Source organism: Sceloporus undulatus, chromosome 6 (assembly GCF_019175285.1).
Source record: "Sceloporus undulatus isolate JIND9_A2432 ecotype Alabama chromosome 6, SceUnd_v1.1, whole genome shotgun sequence".
Lineage (NCBI taxonomy): Eukaryota > Metazoa > Chordata > Lepidosauria > Squamata > Phrynosomatidae > Sceloporus > Sceloporus undulatus.
In genome coordinates, this window is record NC_056527.1 from 91,169,419 (window position 1) to 91,188,984 (window position 19,566).

At 43.4% G+C, this 19,566-nt stretch overlaps 1 protein-coding gene across 1 annotated transcript; it reads left to right on the forward strand.

The window, feature by feature from the left end:
* Positions 1-630: 630 nt before the first annotated feature.
* Positions 631-17,573, forward strand: LOC121935068 (inactive phospholipase C-like protein 2). Its single transcript, XM_042476148.1, has 5 exons — positions 631-3,133; positions 4,469-4,678; positions 7,371-7,446; positions 8,798-8,907; positions 14,739-17,573. Exons 1-5 carry the CDS (start codon positions 707-709, stop codon positions 14,922-14,924), a joined length of 3,009 nt encoding a protein of 1,002 aa, XP_042332082.1. The 5' UTR covers positions 631-706; the 3' UTR covers positions 14,925-17,573.
* The last annotated feature ends 1,993 nt before the right edge of the window (positions 17,574-19,566 follow it).

The following is a 19,566-nucleotide window of genomic DNA, read 5'->3' on the forward strand; positions in this document are numbered from 1 at the left end:
CAGACTCTTAGTATGCATGCATCATTCAAACAGCATACTGTACCTCCAAAGTGACCCGAAGCAGCTTTATTTTGGCCTGTCTGTATGGGGCCAGAATTAAAAAACCAACAACCCTACATTTCACCAAAAGTTTTGCCTTCAAAAAAACACCAGCAGCAAAGTAGCTTGCAAAACAATTAGAATTAAAAAAATTGCAGTAGAAAAGCAATGTAGTAAAACTCACTACTGTGTATGTTTGCCATTGCAACAAAAAGAAGCACGACTCATTCTGGAGAGACAGCAAAAGAGAAGGTCTTCTGAAAGAGAGTGAGATAGCATCATTTTTGCAGAGATGTGGCCTAAAGTTTTTCTTTGAAGACTTGGGAAAAGATGGAGAAACAAGGAGAACTTAAGAATCCCTCAAGATGTATTACCTCATAATTTTCCTTTAGATCTTTCATCCATTATCCTAGTTTGTGAGCCATGTTACTACTGTAATAAGCCATAGTAGACAATGAAATTTGGAACTAGACAAATCTTTTCTCCCTTCCCATCTTCATGCTTTAGTCAGTTGCCATTGCCTTCTCTTTTTAAGGCCACACCAATCCCTGATGTCTCCCTGATGCAATCCTTGATGTCTCCCTGTCCTATCTTTTTTCCTTTTTTACAGGATGGGTCTCGCCAGCGTCCCCTGCAGCAGCAGAAGAAGACCGTCTCCTTCAGCACCATGCCCAGCAACCGCAAGCTCAGTAGCACTGCTGCCTGCATTTCCTTCATGCTTGAGGGCTGTGAAATGAAGAAAGTGCGTTCCAATTCCCGCATGTACAGCCGATTCTTTGTACTGGACCCAGACTTACGCTTCATGCGCTGGGAGCCTTCCAAGAAGGACTCTGAAAAAGCCAAAATTGAGATCAAGTCAGTAAAGGAGGTGCGGGTTGGGAAGAAGACACCTGTGCTGCGCTCCAACGGTCTTTCAGACCAGTTCCCAGATGAATGTGCCTTCTCCATCATCTATGGAGACAACTATGAGTCCTTGGATCTGGTGGCCAGTTCTGCTGATGTGGTGAATGCATGGGTAATGGGTCTGCGATATTTGGCCTCCTACGGGAAACACACCTTGGAGGAGGCTCCTGAGGCAGGAAACCCCAACCCTCGCACTTCCTGGATCTCCTCTGTCTTTGACATTGCAGACCTGGAGAAGGAAGGCCGAATCCCAATTTCCCGGGCTGTCCAGCTCATCCGAGCCCTCAACCCTGGCATGAAAGTTTCAACCATTGAGCTAAAGTTCAAAGAGCTTCAGAAAGCAGCCAGTGAGCGGGTTGGGGAGGAGGTGAACTGTGAAGTCTTTGTGGAAGCCTACTGTGAGCTGTGCACCAGGCCAGAGGTTTTCTTTCTCTTGGTCCAGTTTTCCAGCAACAAGGAATACATGGGCCTGAAGGACTTGATGAGCTTTCTAGAAGCAGAACAGGGCAAGGAAGGGGTGACGGAGCAGATGTGCAGGGAAATTATCAGCAAATATGAGCCATCCAAGGAAGGACGGGAAAAGGGCTATTTGGCTGTTGATGGCTTCACTCGCTACCTCCTTTCCGCGGACTGTGACATATTTGACCCACAACATCGCAAAGTGTGCCAGGACATGAGTCAGCCGTTGTCCCACTACTTCATTAGCTCTGCACATGGAGCGTGTCTGGCAGAGGACAGCTGCTTTTGGAGTGGCTCCACTTCAGACATTGGGGGCTATGTGGCAGCTCTCAAGGCTGGTTGCCGTAGCTTGGAACTAGTAGTATGTGACAGCCCATCTGGAGAGCCAGTGGTGAGTGCTGGGACCCGTCTGGCTTTCTCCAAGGTGGTGAGTGCTGTGGCAGAGTATGCTTTTGAAGCCTCAGAATTTCCTCTCATTCTATGCCTCTCTGTGCACTGCTGTGTAGCCCAGCAGAGGGTCATGGCTGAACATCTGAGGAAGACCTTTGGAGACAAGCTGTATCTGACACCCCCCAACCCCAGTGAGGTCTATCTTCCCTCACCAGAAAAACTCAAGGGATTCATTCTCATCAAAAGCCGGAAGCTGCATCCCAACTGCCAATCGAGTGAGGGGGATGTCTCAGATGATGAGGAGACTTTGGAACTGGGCCTGCCACTCAGTGATGAGCACCAGGAGCAGCCCCGCTGCCGGCGGGTCTTGTGCCGTGAGCTCTCAGATCTAGTGAGCTTGTGCCAGACAGTGACTTTCCAGGGCTTTGAGGGCTCCCGGCGGGGCCAGTGCTATTGGGAGGTTTGTTCCTTCAGTGAGGTGGAGGCTGGTCGCTATGCCAATGAAGATCCAGAGGATTTTGTGGCCTATAACAAGCGCTTCCTATCACGGGTTTACCCCAGCCCCATGCGCATCGATGCCAGCAACATGAACCCTCAGGACTTCTGGAAGTGTGGCTGTCAGATGGTGGCTATGAACTACCAGACACCGGGACTTATGATGGACCTGAATGCTGGCTGGTTCCGCCAAAATGGGGGTTGTGGCTATGTGCTTCGGCCAGCGATTATGCGTGAGGAAGTGTCCTACTTCAGCGCCAACACGAGGGACACCTTGCCTGGTATCTCAGCCCAACTTTTGCACCTCAAGATCATCAGTGGCCAGAATCTGCCCAAACCCAAAGGCTCTGGGGCCAAAGGTGACGTGGTGGAGCCATATGTCTGTGCTGAAATGCATGGTATCCCTGCTGACTGTGCTGAAAAACGCACCAAGACAGTGTTGCAAAGTGGGGATAACCCAGTCTTTGAGGAGACCTTAGAGTTCCAAGTTAACCTTCCTGAGCTGGCCATCCTCCGGTTTATGGTGCTAGATGATGATTACATCGGAGATGAGTTCATTGCACAGTACACCATCCCCTTTGAGTGCCTCCAGATGGGCTACCGCCATGTGCCCCTCCAGTCCCTCTCTGGCGAGCCCCTTCCCAATGCCACCTTGTTTGTCCATGTGGCCATCACCAACAGGCGGGGGGGAGGCAAAGCTCACCGCCGGGGGCTCTCAGGGCGCAAGGGACGCCGCATGCGGGAGTACACATCCACCAAGGCCATGGGAATCAAGGCCATTGATGAGGTGTTCCGCACTGCCACTCAGCCACTGCGAGAGGCCACAGACCTACGGGAGAACATGCAGGTACCCAGGTAGTGGGAGATGGGGCTCCTGAATTTGGTTTGGAAAGGTTTGGAAATGGGGCATGGTCTTGGTCTCAAACTAAGCTAAAAAACCTGTCAGAAGCCAGTTAAAAATCTTATGGCCCTCTCCTTCCTATGAGATTCATACCAACACTCTCAGAATCTCTTTGATAACATCCCTTTGATACTAGCAGGAGAATTATTGGAGTTATTACCCAGAAAAGGTCACATTTCCAAGCTCTAGTTGGGCTTTAAAGGAGACTCTTAACATCTCTATGGAAGCAGAGGTTTCAGAGCAGCTGATTCTGAACTGGTGAATGCTGTTATTTCCAGTGTCTTCAGCCAACATAGTTCCTGATGGTGCTGGTTGCAGCTGGTTCAAGACATCTGGAAGGCACTGATTTGGAGGGGTCTGTTATAGAGGGACATGAAAAACAGTTGCAGCAAATGAGTGAATGTGCCCTGCATGTGGAATGAGTCTGAATGTTTAATGCCTGGAGGATATAAGGAAAGGAAGCAGGTTGGTTGACACAGGAAGCTACTTTATATCAAGTCAGATTAGTTGACGGTCTAGCCCAATATTACCTACTGTAAATAGTAAAATGTTTTGAGGGTTTCAAGCACAAAGTAGTGCAGTGCAGTGCAGCTGCCAGGGATTGCGCCTGTACCTATTGTATGTAAAGGCTATGCTCTGTAATGAGCTCTGGTCCCTGCCTAAGCAGAGCATAAAGTCCCAGTTGAGAATGCAACATTTAGATGTTTCTGAGATTCGGTGCCATCAGCATGCCTAGCCCAATCTTTATTTGTGGTCACTAGACCACATTGCATCTATTTGTTTGTAACATAAAATGAGGAGGAGTCTGCAGATTTGCTGTGCCTAGTGTTCTCCAATAATTCTCCCAAACTAGAGGTCAGGGAGGGAAAGTGATGGATAGTCTTCATCTTGTGAAACTCAGTGTGATGTCAGAGATTATACCATCCTTCCCAAGGAAAGAGAGAGTAAAGGCCAAAGCCAACCCAAAGTTAGTGGATCTGGATAAATGTGAGACTAGAAGAGGAGAGCCAGCATGGTGTAGTGGTTTGAGCATTGGAATACTACTCTGAAGGTCAGGGTTCAATTCCCTGCTTGGCCATAGAAAGTCACCAGGTGACCTTAGATGAATCACACATTCAGCCTCAGAAAACTCCATGATAGGGTTGACATAAGTCAGAAATGACTAGATAGCACACAATAACAAATAGTATAAGGGAATGGCCAGAAATGTTGGGGGTGAAAAAGAACTTGATGGTGATCTAGAACACTGATGTTTTTCCTCATCCTTCTTTCTTCTTCCAGAATGCTCTAGTCTCCTTCAAAGAATTGTGTGGCCTAACACCAGCAGCCAACATCAAACAGTGCATCTTAAAACTGGCCACGTGGCTTCAGCCCAGTGAAAAGGAGAGCCTCCCAGCTGTCACCGTGAACCTAGGAGAGGAGTACCCATCCATGGAGGCCCAAGGGCCTGTCCCAGAACTCCTGCGGAAAGTGCTTGCTGCCTATGACACTGTGAGTGCAACCAGCTGTGACTGTGTGGCGAATCTTGTTCATATCCCCTGTTCCCTCCAGGTCTTGGACATTGAGTGGTGACTGAGGCGCAGGTAGCAACTAGTGTCAGGCAAATAGGGCTAACACCATAGAGATGCAGGGTCAGACCAGCTCAACCTTTGAGTCCTGGGTGAACAACTGTTTTCCATGTACCTCTGAACCACCACAGATTGTATCCATCCTATTTGATAAAACTGGAAGCGATTGAGAGATATTTTGGGATCTAAGCAACTTGCAGGAGTGCAAATGCTACTTAATTGAAGAATAGCACCCTCTGGAGGTATCTGGAGATACAATTAGACCTGTTTTTGAACTACAACTCCCTTAAGTCCTAGCCAGCATAACTAAGAAGTTCAGTGACTGTTGCAGTCCAGGAACATCTGAGTGGTAAGCTTTTCTCCAGACTTGATTTCACACTTCCTATGAAAATTCACTCTCTGTCTCAGGTATCATCAGAATATGACAATGGTCCCCAAACCTCTGTCTTCCATGTGTTTTGGACTTCAACTCCCAGAAGCCTTAGCCAGCTTGGCCAACCGTAAGGAATTCTGGGAGCTAAACTTCAGAACATCTGGATGACCAACATTTGGGAACTATTGTTGTATGGTTTGGTCTGGTATGTTCCAGGGACTCCAGCAGCCCAGGAATGCCTGACAGAGGCACTGCTCTGAGCCTCTTTTGAGCAATTTCTCCCTGATCAACTCAGAAGCCGCCATTTCAGTTTTCCATAATATCTGGGACACTGTGGGAAATTAAAATGGCAGCACTAAAACTCCACTGTGGATCAGAACACTACTGCTGCTATCAAATAAGACCACTGGGGAGGAAGCATAGACATGGGAAGGCATTCTGCTGAAGGTCTTCTTGAGAAGAGAGCTGGTCCAGGTTAAAATATTTTACTTGGACTCCAGCACTAGAAGAGGAGTGGGAGGCTTGCTTCTCTTCAGCTTCTCAGAATATTTGCCAAACACTGACAGGTGAGCAAAACATGTCCCCACAATGGCAGTTCATAGACTGAGCAGGAAAGGTGAATAGCGGGGGAAAACAAACTTCCCACCTAGTCTTGGTTCATGGAAAACTTTGAATTTTAATTTCACTCGACAGAGTGAAAACTGGAGAAGGCTATATACACAAGGGAATTTTAGCAGATGTTGCTTGTTACCTGGGTGTGTGACAAGCAACACCTACTGTATTTCCCTTTTTTACACAACTGTTAAAATCTGACAACCTTACACAACTCACAGTTACCAAAACAGGTACATTCTTCCAAGCTGGTTCACATAGAAGCCACTTAATACTGAAGCAATACATCCAGAGATTTGTCTTGAGACTTTAACTTAGTAGTTTTAATGCTCAGGTATTCTTGGATTACAGCCCCTATCACATCCAGCAGGCATGCCCAGTGGTTGGCAGTGGTGGGAGTTGTAGTCCAATAAGTTCTGGGGATTCAAACTTGGCAGCTGCTGTAGGTTTAACCTCTGGTCTGTAGCTATCCTTCTCTTCAGTCCCATCTCCAACTTCAGTCATTTGTAATGTTCTCTGTTTTTGTTATTTTTTTAGCCCAGATACAGAGTTTGTTCAAGAAGCATTTACCTAAATTATATTTAACATATAAATATATTATATTTTAAGATGTGTTTATTGTTCTTTCTGGGCATATGAACTTAAGTGTTTTCTGTGTGATTGTGAAAGCTTGTTCTCACCTGAAATATCAGGTTATACCCATCCTGACTGGGGAGTGGGAAGGGCATGTGTGCCTGAATATTCCTCCATAGATCATCATCACCAATTGTTTTTGTTGTTGTCCTCCTCCTCCTCCAGTCAAGGACAGCAAAGATGTCAGAAAATGTTGTTTCCTATATAAACAGCTCTTTTGTGTATGGACGAGGATTCAGACATGTGAGCCCCTATTTGCATTCTGAAGTAATACAGTCCAGGCACAGTTTTCCCACGCCTGGGATTTCAAAGCACATAAGAAAGCAGAGGGGCAACTAAATCCATGAAATTTGCTGTAGTACAACGTATGGTAAACCTATGATTGAGAGACCTCTAAGACACCCTGTCACTAATTGCCCTACTCAGATACTGCAAACTGAGGACTATGGCTGCCTTGACTGAGTCAACCCACCTGTTATGCGATCATCCTTTTTTCCTACTGTCTCTCTCTGTGCCAAGCACCATCTTTTCTAATAAATCACATCATTTCATTATATGCCCCAAATACGATAGCCTCAGTTTGGTCATTTTGGCTTCTAGGAAGAGTTCAGATTTGATTTACTTGATTTTAGCAACCCATGATATCCATGCAACTCTCTTCCAGAACCACATTTCAAATAAGTTGATTTTCTTTCTCTCAACTTGCTTCCTTATGCAACTTTCACAATCATAGGATAGTGGCAGGCACATCCAAATGTTTTGAATTTCATCCACAGAAGCCCCATTCAAGATATCCAGTGGTCAAGGATTGGAGAGGTTAGAATCCAATGGTTTGGAAAACCAAAAATTAACCTTTCCCTGTGGTAGTAGACATTCTGTGGCAGGCCCTGGGATATGAGGAAAAGCTGGAGAGCTTTGACAGAAGGTCTGTCACCACTCCTTCCATTACACTTTTTCTCTGACTCTGTCTCTCTGTCCCTTTTCAACTCCATTGCAGATGATCCAGACAAGCCGGACGCTAATTGAGTCAGCAGATGCTGTTCATGCCAAGATTATACAGGTGCAACAAACAGGTGGGTGCTGGCAGACTATTTTGAAGGACATCCATCACCATCTCCTTCCTTTGAAGAGTGCAGGTGTCCTTATGGCTTCTAATTTATTCCCTCTGTACATTCCACCCTTCCATACCCACATACTTTTGAATCAGCCCTATTGAACTGGGTGGGACAGAAAATTTTTCAAACATATGTCAGCTACAAGTCAACTGCAACTGGTCAGAGTTGTGTTTAGATACACAGGAGTTTATCACACGGGGGAAATCCTGTGCAGAAACAGAATTTAAAAGGTAGAAAAAACCCGCAAAAGCGGATTGATTTTTACAAGTCGTTAAACTTGTGTTAACCTGAATGAAAAGTAAACAAAAACTGCTCCTTTTCACTTTCGGGATTTCTTTCTCTCCACACTATTTAATAATAATGTAGTGTGAAAATTGTTTTTGCAGGGGGGTTTCCAATTTAAACTCACGTTTTTGCATGGGATTTCCCCCGTGTGATAAACTCCATAGCCATGTTAGTCTGGAATATCAGTATGCAAAGAGATCTTGCAGGACCTTTGAGACTGAGTGAAAGAAGCTGTAGCAGAAGTTTTCATAGATGAGAGCTGCTGCCATACTGCAGAAATAAAGCAGCTTGAAACCACTTTAACTTCCATGGCTTAATGCTATGGAATTCTGGGACTTATAGTTTGTTGTGGCACAAGAGCTCTCTGACAGGGAAGGCTAAATATATCACAAAACTACAATTCCTAGAATTTAATAGCATTGAGCTATACTAGTTAAAGTGGTGTCAAACGACTTTATTTCTGTGGCAGCATGGCAGCAGCCTTCATCTACTTCCTCAGATGCAGAATTGTGAATGTAACCTTAGTTCTTTGTTCAGTAAGCACAAGGATGAAGTGGAAAAAAAATACATCCAAAGATTTTCCTTCCACAACTTGTGCCAAAGGAAGAGAGAGAAGAACAGGCAGGCACAGCTCCACCATGCCTAGTCCTAGTAGCTGAGGAAAGGAACTCCTTCCATCCTAATGGCCACTGCTGTGGCCTCAGAGGGAGAGAGGAATAGACAAGCACATCTCCATCAAGCTTAGGTCCAGAATGGCCCTCCCTCCAATCCAGCTGCTCCCAAACTGTTGATATGGTAAACCAATAATATTTTTTAACTAGTGTGCCAGGGACCAATACCATATTTTGCCAATTATTGTCATATGCACATAGTTTCCTGGAAATTTGCTGCAGACCAGTCTTTGGACTAGGACATTGAGAAAGCGGTATTGGTCTCACATAGGCCAGGTGTTGACAGGTTTATGACACTCATCACTTTGTCTCTCTTCTCTCTCTGCACTCCTCCCACCCTCTCATTTCTCCAGGGATGGGTTTTCACAAGGAGCTGCATCGCTTGGAAACAAAGGAGGGTCTGAAAGGGCGAAAAATGCAGAAAGCGCTAGAAAGTTTTGCCTGGAATATCACTGTTCTCAAGGTAATTAGGAGGAACATTACTACAGTGGTGGAAAACCTCAGACCCCAGGATTGAATTTTGTCCTCTTCGGATCCCACCCAAAGATTCCCCACATGTCCACAGTCCCTTTGCCATGACCCTATCTGAGTGCTTTTCCAGCTTTTGCACAAGTCAGTTTCCCCTTTGAAAAGGTTGATATGTATTACCTAAGGGGAAAGAATTCTGCCTTTGGTCCTGTCTATCAGCATGACAATAGCCAGCATGATGTAGTGGTTTGAGCATTGGACTATGACTCTAGAGACCATGGAAAGCTGCTGAGTGACCTTGCATATGTCATACGCTCTCAGCCCCAGAAAACCCTGTGATAGGTTCACCTTAGGATTGCCATAAGAAACAATTTGAAGGCACACAATAAAAACAACAAGCCACTGGAATGCAAGTGCTTCTCCCTTCTCTGAAACTGAATTCAGCTCTGGTGTATCATATTGTGAATTATACAGTGAGATATTTTTGTCAGGGCTAGCATACTAGTGCCAGGACTTCACCCTTAGAAAGTAAGAACAGAAGTGCAAGTATCTCTCAGTGTACACAAACTGTCTGCCTCAAAAGGCTTCAAGAGGATTCTGAGATCTGTAGTCCAAAAGAGTAATTTTTCCATTCCCTGGGGCATTTCTAGACTGGGCAAGGATGATCTGTCATAGGGAGGCCATAGCAGTTTCTGTCTTGAACAGTTGTCTGGGAAGGCACAACTCAAGGAGCAAGCTAGAAAGAGACCACATTGCTGCACTGCTCCTAAGTTTGTCTAGCAACTTGCACATCCCAAGCTGCATTCTCAGAATTTAATGAGATCCCTGGGAATTTGAGGATGCTCTCTTTCTCTGTTACAGGACACCTTCACCCCAACCTTACTTGACATGCCAAAACCCCAAACTTGGAAAAGTTACTTTCCCCTAGCCAGTAACTCTAGGAAATTCTAGGATTCTTACTGCAAATAACATTTTCAAGTTACTTTGTTTTCCAGCCAGCCCTGGTTCCCAAGGCAACTGTAAAGTATTCTCTTGTATTTGTACAGCCCAGGAAGTGGCCTTTTGAAGTGGACTAGTTTTTGTGCCTGTGTGGGTTTGAAGTGTTATCACCTTTGTTTGTGTTTCTGCCCACCAAGCTAAATTCAGACGGACAATCTGTTGGTGATACATAAATGCAGCTTATGTGCAGATGTATCTCTTTTGGGGTGAAATTCAGGGGGCTGTTTACTAGCCCTTTGACCATCCAGAACCCCCCCCCACTACTCTCAGGACCCAAGTGGACCACTACTGCTGCTTTTTACCAGTGAGGAGGGAAGAGAAGTGGGAGCCAAATCTGATGATGAAAATGTAGTACTGATCAACCACTTACTATATGAAGAATTATTACATTTTGTATGTTTTGAATTTGCCACCATTCAGATTCATTTGATGAGCCTGATGAATGAAGGAGACAAACTACCACCATGAATATACTGTTGCATGTCTTCCCTGAGATCCCTTTTTTTAAAAAAAACCCAAAAAGCTAGAAAGTGCTTAAATAACCATACAAAGTACCATGAGCATGGGGAGAGTGCTAATGCACTGACCAGAAGTACATAGTCGTGGAACTGAAAAGAAGACCTGTCAAGATAGATGGATGGAACTTGGAGCTTGAAGACTGAAACATCAATGTCTGAAAGTTAAGTTTCATGGCAGACATGATGCTAAATGTGTGAGTGCATTTCTAATATTTCTAATCCTTCCACCTTTTAAATGAAAACCATTGGGGTGGTGATTAGTCTTTGGTGTGTAGGGAGAGGGTTTAATTCATGTCCTCCTGCTTTAGTTCTGATGAAAACCTCCCCCCAAAACACTCTGGCACCTACTACTAGACCAAGGAAGAAAAGGTGACAACAATAGAAACTTCCTGCACAAAGCTTGTACTGTATCTTGAGTGATGAAGTATACTTAAATGCTCATTTTAACCACAGCAATGTGTTAAGCTCTGATTTTCCATGCAGCACAACCCCAGTTCTGATTAAATCCGTCAGTGCATGTTACTTAGGAAAATAAATGGCAATTACTAAACTCATTAAATGCATTCACAGGTCTAGATGGGCCCAGAGCTGCTCTGTGGGTAAGCAGCTTGCTATCATGGAAAGCTGGTCATGGGCTGAGCAAGCACTGCCACCTATCGGGCAATGCATGTTTATGTATGCGCTTTTGAGTCTCCTGTCTACTTATGGTGACCTGATGAATTTCATAGGCTTTTCCTATTCAGGGGATCCTCAGATATGGTTTTGCCAGTTTCTTCCCCTGAAATATAGGCTACAGTAGTGGGTCTCAAACTGTGGGGCAGAACCTCCAAGGGCAGCACAAGGGTTGCTCAAGGAGGGGCGCAAGACTTTGAGGCTCTAACCTTTCCTTCCCAAATCTTTTCTGTCCTGAAGGCAAGGAGGGCACTAGGAGTCTCTGCCTGAAGGATGAGGAGGTGTTATAAGATGTTAAAATATTAGTATACTGTACATGAATGTGTGAACAAAACTGTTGAGTACCTTTACGTTGTCTCCGACTTATGGTGACCCTAAGCCAAACGGGGTTTTCTTGACAGGTTTCTTCAGAGGGGGTTTGTCATTGCCATCCTCTGAGGCTGAGAGCATGTGACTTGCCCAGGGTCACCCAGTGGGTTTCATGGCCAAGCAAGGTTTCAGACCCTAGTCTCCAGAGTCACAGTCTGATGCTCAAACCACTATACCACACTGGCTCTTATGTGAACAAAAATACACACACTAAACAGACAAAATGTTGTTATTGATGTGTCAGGTGGGGAGGTAGAACATCCAGATGTAGAGGTAAAGGAGGTCACAAGGATAAAAAATTTGAGAATCTGGCCCACAGCAGCTGGTATTTTTTTATGGTCTCTCATCCAAGTACTAACTAGGGCTGACCCTGTCCAAGATTACAAGGGATGTATGCATAATTTAGCTCTTGCTTTCTATTTTATTTTGAAACAGAAGGGCAGTAGATAGAGGCAACTGTTTCACAAACAGCTCTTTTGCATGCAAGAAGGGGATATTGAAATCTTCGCTCTGGACCAGCACACCTGTTGCTGTTTCCTAACCATGAGGTTTGAAATGCTTTCTTATCAGAGTTTGGTGCGGTACAGACTGCCCTTTCAGGGGCGGCCTGCACTTGCTCCTTTTCTTGGCTGGTTGGGTGCAGGGCAGCCTCACCGGCAGCCCAGAGGCCCCAAACTGGCACTTTTTGGTACCATGGAGAAGCGGCAAAATGAAAGGAGTGTCCTTGGGGCTTCATGTAGATGGGAGGCAGCCATGATGACGCCGCCACTACATATTAGGGTTGCGGGGCATGTGGACACTCTGCCCCCAGGCAACCCTAGTGTGTGGCTAGGCCAGCGCAAAGCGCTGGTCTGGACCAGGCCGTTGTTTCCTTACCTTTTGGGATGAAAATATCCAGTTTGCCCTTCCCAAGCTTTGTTGGAAGGCAAAGCACAGTTCATCTTGGAAACTGGTTCATTTGTGAGGCTTGTGGTGTGTTTTCAAGAAGATATGCACAAGGTCATATGTAGATTTTTAAAATGAGTACAGCTAAAATTGTGTACACTTGAAAAGTACGCTCAAACATGTTTTAATCAGTGAGAAAAATGCAAATAAAATGTGTCTATTAAAACATGCATGCAATAATGTATGCATTTTTTAAACAAAATGGGGGAAAGCCCTATTATGCATCCAAGAACAGATGGAATTCAGAAAATCACAATGGATTCAGGCTGGGAGAATCTCATATCTGTGTGCCTGGAATCCAGTAAGAAGACCTGGGCTGTGCATATTTTCATGATGACTCTGGGAAAAGGATCAAAAGCAAACATCACAGAACATCTGTAAACAGATGGGCAGGGAAGCTGGGGTTATTTGCATAGAAATATATTTTGCATAAAATACATGATAAAAGACCAGTATAAAAGACTTGCCAGTGTTGCTTGTTTTAAAGGGCTTTGAATTTCCATTGAAAAAAATTTCCATTAAAAACACTTTGATATATTCCTAACATTGTCATTCTGTCTTAAGTACTGGTTTTGACCATCAGTTTTTCATTGCAGTGCTCATTAGAAGACTGGCTAAATATAGCCTTAAATAAAGCAGTCTTTGAAATAAGTTCAGACCAAAAATTAATGTTTGATTTTTAATTTTTTTAATGGATTTGTATTGCTTCTGGTTGGGGGAGTCCAAAACGTGGAATAAAACTTAATATCAAAAACTGAGTAACTTACTATATCAAGAAGGGGAGAACAAATGTGAAAACATCAATAACGGAAGAACTTAAATTCCATTGAGATAATCTAGGTTGGCCTTCACTTGCCCTTATCAGGCATTACACACTCCCAATCTTATACTGTATGTTTTGTTGTTCATATTATTCTGTAATAGCAATCCATGTCTCTGATAGGGGGACTGCTTGTGTTTCTTTCATTGATGTGATGCATTGGCCATTGATGTTTATTCTAGATCACTTAGGAACAGAACAACATGGTCTCATCCTTCTAAATCGTTTCCATGTTTGGTATTTGTCCTCTCTTTGGCCATAAGGAAGGGGAACTGTGGTGTGAACAGTAACTGTTCTTCCTGTATAGAACAAGGGAGGACAACAATTTGCTCTTAAGCTATTGTTATAAGCTACAAGAGGAATTTCAGTTGGGATGGGATGTAGCATTTCTTTCTGTGTTTCCATCCCGATATGTTTCAGAAAGCCATGTGGGCAGGACAGGGGAAATTCATCTGAATAAGTCATTTTTTAAAAAAGAAATCAATAAAAAACACTTCCATTTTAAATTTGTGCTAAATTTCTTTTTAATTTATGAACTGGAGCACAATTACTTAATAACTTACTATAAAAAGTGCTTTACCACTAATTAAAAGATTCGGAGAGATGGCAATAAACATGGTGCTCAACCAGAAAGACAGCACTTTAAAATAAAATCTGTGTTTTAATTTGTCTTCAAATGCTTTTTACTCTTAAGTGCTATTTCATGAATATTTCATCCTTTTTTAAAAGGAAGAACAGGTGTGAGAGCATTTTGGAAGATCAAAAACTGATAGCACAATCGGAGACATACCTGCTCAAAGGTTATAAGTACCAGGGAAGTCAGTGGGGCTTACTCTTGAGCAAGTGGGTAGTAGCTGCTGTCTTTAAAAAAAAACCCTCTGAATATGCTAATAAAATTATAAATAAAAACAAGAAAAGTAATAGCAAAAGTACACAGAAATGTAAATGTTTCATGTTTGGAAAATGTGACAGCATTTGGAAAAGTTACTGTTTTGGATTACAGACACAGATTCTCCCATCCTAATCTTTATTATAATGGCTCTATGTGTTCCAGGGCTATGACTCTAGTAGCATTTAAACCCTGCTGTGTGCGGACAAGCATGTGTTTGGGCATGGGAGAATGTGTGTATTTGGGATAGCAGGACCAGAGAAGAAAGTTTTGAATGGAAACCAACCTTTCCTTCACAAAGACTTCACTCCAGTGTCATTTTGCTGAGCACAGTGCCCTTTCCATTGGGCTGCATCTTCTTGAAAGCGTTTGAATTACTTTTAGAGGACTTACATGAAACTGGAAGGCACAAGGTTATTCGTGTGAGGGAGGCTATATTCTCTGCTCTTAGCCTCCAATTTTTTAAAATGTAGAGGAAGAGGTACCTGCTTCACAGTGGAGAATAATTAATTGGTGAGATGTTCAGATACTTCCATGCTGGAGTTGCCTGTTGAGCAAGTCTTCTTTCTTTTGACTGTCTGACTTTTTTCTTTCAACTCTTCCTCTATCTTCAGGGCCAAGCTGACCTGCTCAAACACTCCAAAGCAGAAGCACTTGACACATTGTGGCAGATACACAATGCTGCACAATCCTGCGGCATTGGGCAGAATGGAGCCGCCTCTCCTGACCTCTTTCGTGGTCGAACTGTTCTTGATCCCATCCCAGAAACAGAAGGACCCAATGACTCAGGGTCTTGCTGACTTGGAATGGCTAAGACCAAGGGAGAAGAGGGGACTTGTGATCACAGCGGGTGCCATACAGAGACACTGACATGTGGCAGAACTGTTTAAAAAGAGAGATGGGGACAAGTGAAGTGCTGTGTGACTTCTGACCTGGCAAGCAAATGGGAGAGTGCCAATCAATTTCTAAGTATTCATGTGTGTAAGAACCACCAAGACTTCCTTAACACAAGATGTGGGGCTGCTCTACATCTTTTGGATGTGCAGATTTTGGGTTGCAGTAAGAGATAGATTTTACCCCCCCCCCCCCCCCCCCCCCCCCAGGCAAAACCCTTGAAAAAAATCCATCACTGGGTAAAATAGGTGGCATAGCATTTCAGGGAAGCTGAAAAGAAGGCTGTTTATAGCCAGAGAAGGCTGATCTTCTAATTGTTTGGGCCAGCAAATAAGCCTGACCTGGAAGCTTCTAGAGCGGGTCGCAGAGACTCACATTTGACCCACTGTGGCCTGTTGGTGTAAGAAGGTGTCTTAGTGGAGCTCCTGGGGTTCCAGCCAGAACTGAGTTTGGCTACAGAGGCTAAATCCTGCTGGATATACTCCAGAATTCTTGGTTCAATATCTACTGAGATCTACTAATGGGCTTATGTAGGATGACTTGATATAGAAGTGAGTTGTACCTGTCCTCCAATTATTTTGGGCTACAATTTCCATAGTCTGTTGCCTTTGGTAAAGTTGGGTAGAGCTGATGGCAATTAGTCTAAGAAATCTAAAGAGTCAAAAGCTTCTCTCCTCTCCTGGTGTTTTGTACTTTTTATGACAACATGGGAAAAGGATGTCCTCTGAGGTTTCCAATTTTCTTGGACTTACCCTGAAAACAAGCATTCTTTGTACTCAGCCTTAGAACTTAATTCACTAAAGCAAGGGAAGGCCAAACAGGATATTGCAGTTGCAGTCTCCTCAATAAAGGAATCCATCCTGATAACCAAGCAAAGCTGAATAATTCATCTTCTCTAGGGTATGAGGATGAAGTTAAAGAAGGGCTTAGCCTTTGTGCAATGGTTTCCAGTCTTGGGCTCACAAAGGATATTGAACTTCTACCCAACAACAGCAACACTGGTCATGCTGGCTGTGGATGATGGGATGGAGATGTATTCTAGAAACACTTCGGGATTAAAGCTTGAGAAAATACTGGGCTAAAGGAAGGGGTCTCTATTCTTGGACTCGCTTTGGTCAGTCCCAGTGCTGTCAAGTTCCCGGTTAGAGGTGAAAAGAAGGGAGGGGAGGGGAACAAGCAATTCATGGTTTGACCCAGGGCCAGGTCCTTACTTGCAGTGGTGGGGCTTCTCCCACACTTGAACCATGGGCTTCCAGTGAGAAAGGGTCCCAAATTTTCCTAAATTTGGTTGTAACTATTCAATTATTATATTCTCTGGGATTTTTCACAGTGTTTCCAATTAAGAAATAGTGTTGGATTAAGAGTCTTTTAAGAGAGAAGAAACAATAGTGGACTGTGAAATTTTTAACCTGACAATGCTCTGACTATTTTTATAGTTGCAGGTAAAGATGGGCACAATGAGCAATGCAATCCTAACTTGAAGGTGCATCAGGACTACGGAGTTAAGATTTAAGTACGAATCTTTTCTACCAGCAGACCTCACTGGTTGAGATGGCCAAGGGCCAACTGAAGGCTTGTCTACACAATTTAAATACTCCTCATTCCAGTTGAATAGAATGTGATCTGGCCACACACAATTCATAGGAGTTCAGGCTTTTTGCAGACCACCCCACGAAAAAAAAAATGAGCAGAAAAAGGCTTCACAGTTTTTACCAGAGTATCCGCAGAAATGCGCATTATCCCACCAGTGGCCATCTGTGCTTTGCTTACATTTGGATGGATGTACATTTTCAGCAGCAGGAGGGTGGGCAGATGTGAATAGATGTGTATTTGTGCAAGAAAGTGAAGAAAATTAACCATTGATGCAAATGTGTGGGAAAAATACAATTAAATGCAGATTAGCCCTGAGCCAAAACTAGGTCTGCTGAAATTGTGCTAAATCCAAAACCTTCCCAGCTTTGGTGTGTTGAAATTGCTTATGACACTCCTTGCCTAACTTTGTGTCAACATTGTGTCTGTATCTTTGGGACTGTAAAAATTTGGATCTGGTGTTCATTTGGCTTCTCCCTCGCCCTTTACCAACTCCCCCCTTTTTGGTGAGAAGTGGGTTCCGCCTGCAGAAGACGATTATGCATAATCCTAACCCCTTGCAGCCTACCCATCTTTGCATTAGGACTGCACTGCCTTTCTGGTTGTATTTACAAAGTCTTTTGCCCCACACACATCAATCTGAAACAAGTTGGTACTGAACATTATGCCCTTGAAAATTATCCACAGACCTTAAGATAGACTTTCAAAGTTTTCTCCTCCGGTTCTAAAAAGAAAAGGGGAGGGTGGGAAGAGAGGGAGTTGACATTTGAGAGTTCACATATCACAACTGTGCCAAGCTCTGAATTCACACAATGCTGTGTTTCAGGTTATTACATTGATCTCCATCTCACTTTCATGTTTGGTGGGTGGGATATACCACTTCTGTCATCCTGCTAGTCCAGGAAGGCTTGCTCTGGAATTGAGATGTTTGAATTCTGTTGACAATAAAACCAGAATTTCTTTCATTCTTTCTGTTTCTTTTGGTCATACCCAAAGTCAGCAATGTGATCCACTTCAGTTCTGCGTCAAAAATGTTAATATCTGCACAAAAAATATAAAGCAATGAAAAAATATTTCATAACCAAGGACTTGTAGAAACTGTCCTTTTACATGGAGCATTTGCCAGTTTGGTGATACATACATTCTAAGTCAAGCAAGCAAGCAAGCAAGACACTAGAAACATAGAGTTGGGAGAGACCACAAGGGCCATTCTATCCAATCCCCTACCATGCAGGAATACACAATCAGTAAGTAAAGTAGAATAACATCCAGAATCCTTTATTGGGCCAACCAAATGCAAAAAAATGCATGTTGCAAGCTTTTGAAGCTTCATTGTCTTCTTCATCAAGCAAAGATGTTAAAAATCATACAAGAGAAGTTAAAAAATAAAGATGATGTTAGTTCCAAGCTTGCCTTTTGTTTAAGATGTGGCTGTTCACAGTTCAGATGGTTCTGGAAGGAAATTCATGCAGGCGGGCCCTTCCTCTTTAAGGCCATGTGGGTACTTCAGAAGATAAAATTAAAACATTAAGTTCCATTTACAAGACTGAAAGAGATGTTTTGTGGATTTTGGATGTACATTGGGTTGTGGACTTTGGATGTACATTGGATTGTACATTGCCACATGGGAAACCTGGCTACCCCTGGATATGTTTTACAGTCAGTAGGTGCAACTGATATCCTTGGCAGAATAAAACATGCACCCTAAGAATCAAGTTAAACTTGAATTCATGTCATTTTTTTGCAACTAGATGGCAGATTTTTAAAAATCCAACTAGTTTAAGTTGAGATGGGGCACAGTTTTTAAGGAAATCAGAACAATTGAGGGAGGCAATTAAAGTGGGCCCTTGTTATCTGCTGGGGTTTTGTTCTAGGACACTTCCCCCCACCATGGATACCAAAATCCATGGATGCTCAAGTCCCATTAAATACAGTGGAAGAGTGAAATGGTGTCCCTTATATAAAATAATATTTTTGAATATTTTCAATCCAATCCATGGACAGTTGAATCCATGGATAAAATATCTATGGATACACAGGGCTGACTGTACATCCATTCTTCAGCCTGAAGGAAAACTGCTTTTTGGAAGCTAGTATTTGCACCAAGGCAGCGTGGTGTAGTGGTTTGATTGTTGGACTCTGGAAAACCAGGGTTTGATTGTATGCTCAGCCATAGAAACCCACTGGTAAACAGTAGGCAAGTCACACTCTTAGCCTTAGATGACAATGTAACATAACAATTTGTAGTGGGAGGAATGGCCCCAATGAGGGGGTTTCCCCTCCATGCTCAGTGCACATACTACTAATCTCGGAAGCTTTCCTTTAGGACCATAGTTGGGAAAGAAAGGGTTACATCCTCTTTCACATCCAATGGGTGGCCATTCACTAACTGATGCAATATTCTTTAACAAAACTATAGGTTAGCTGCCTTTATCTGCAGTCTGAAATTAAGCAGAATAATCTGTTAAATTAAGGAAGGCCCCATTGTTGCTTAATATTCTAGAAAAACAATACCATTCGTAAGTGTGCTGCCTCTTAAACTGAGGACTTCTTTCCATTATTTTGGTATTATTATGGGGCACACTGCCATCATTCTCCAGTTTCTATATATAATTGTGAAGGCTATACAGTGAAGAAAACCAGAGATCTTTCCTTTGTTTGGGGATTTAATGAGCATTCGCATCGAGCGTATCCATATTGCAGAATTAAAGGAGTTTGACAATGCTTTAACTGCCGCAGCTGTATCCTACATAATCCTGGGATTTGTGGTTTGATGATGCACCAGACCTCTCTGCCAGTGCAGGTGGAATACCTCACCAAACTAGAAATCCCGAGATTGCACAAGATGGAGCCATGACAGTTAAAGTGCTGACAAACTAACTTAATTCTTTAGTGCGGATACACCCTAACAGAACAAATGAGACAGACATGCTGTAAATACTTAGGAGTTTATCACAT

What these genes read in the sequence shown, in the direction of transcription:
- LOC121935068 (XM_042476148.1), top strand. Translation starts at nt 707, where the DNA reads ATGCCCAGCAACCGCAAGCTCAGTAGCACTGCTGCCTGCATTTCCTTC. An exon ending in ACCTACGGGAGAACATGCAG is followed by an intron (nt 3,134 to 4,468) that starts GTACCCAGGTAG and finishes TTCTTCTTCCAG; the next exon opens with AATGCTCTAGTCTCCTTCAA. An exon ending in TATACAGGTGCAACAAACAG is followed by an intron (nt 7,447 to 8,797) that starts GTGGGTGCTGGC and finishes TCATTTCTCCAG; the next exon opens with GGATGGGTTTTCACAAGGAG.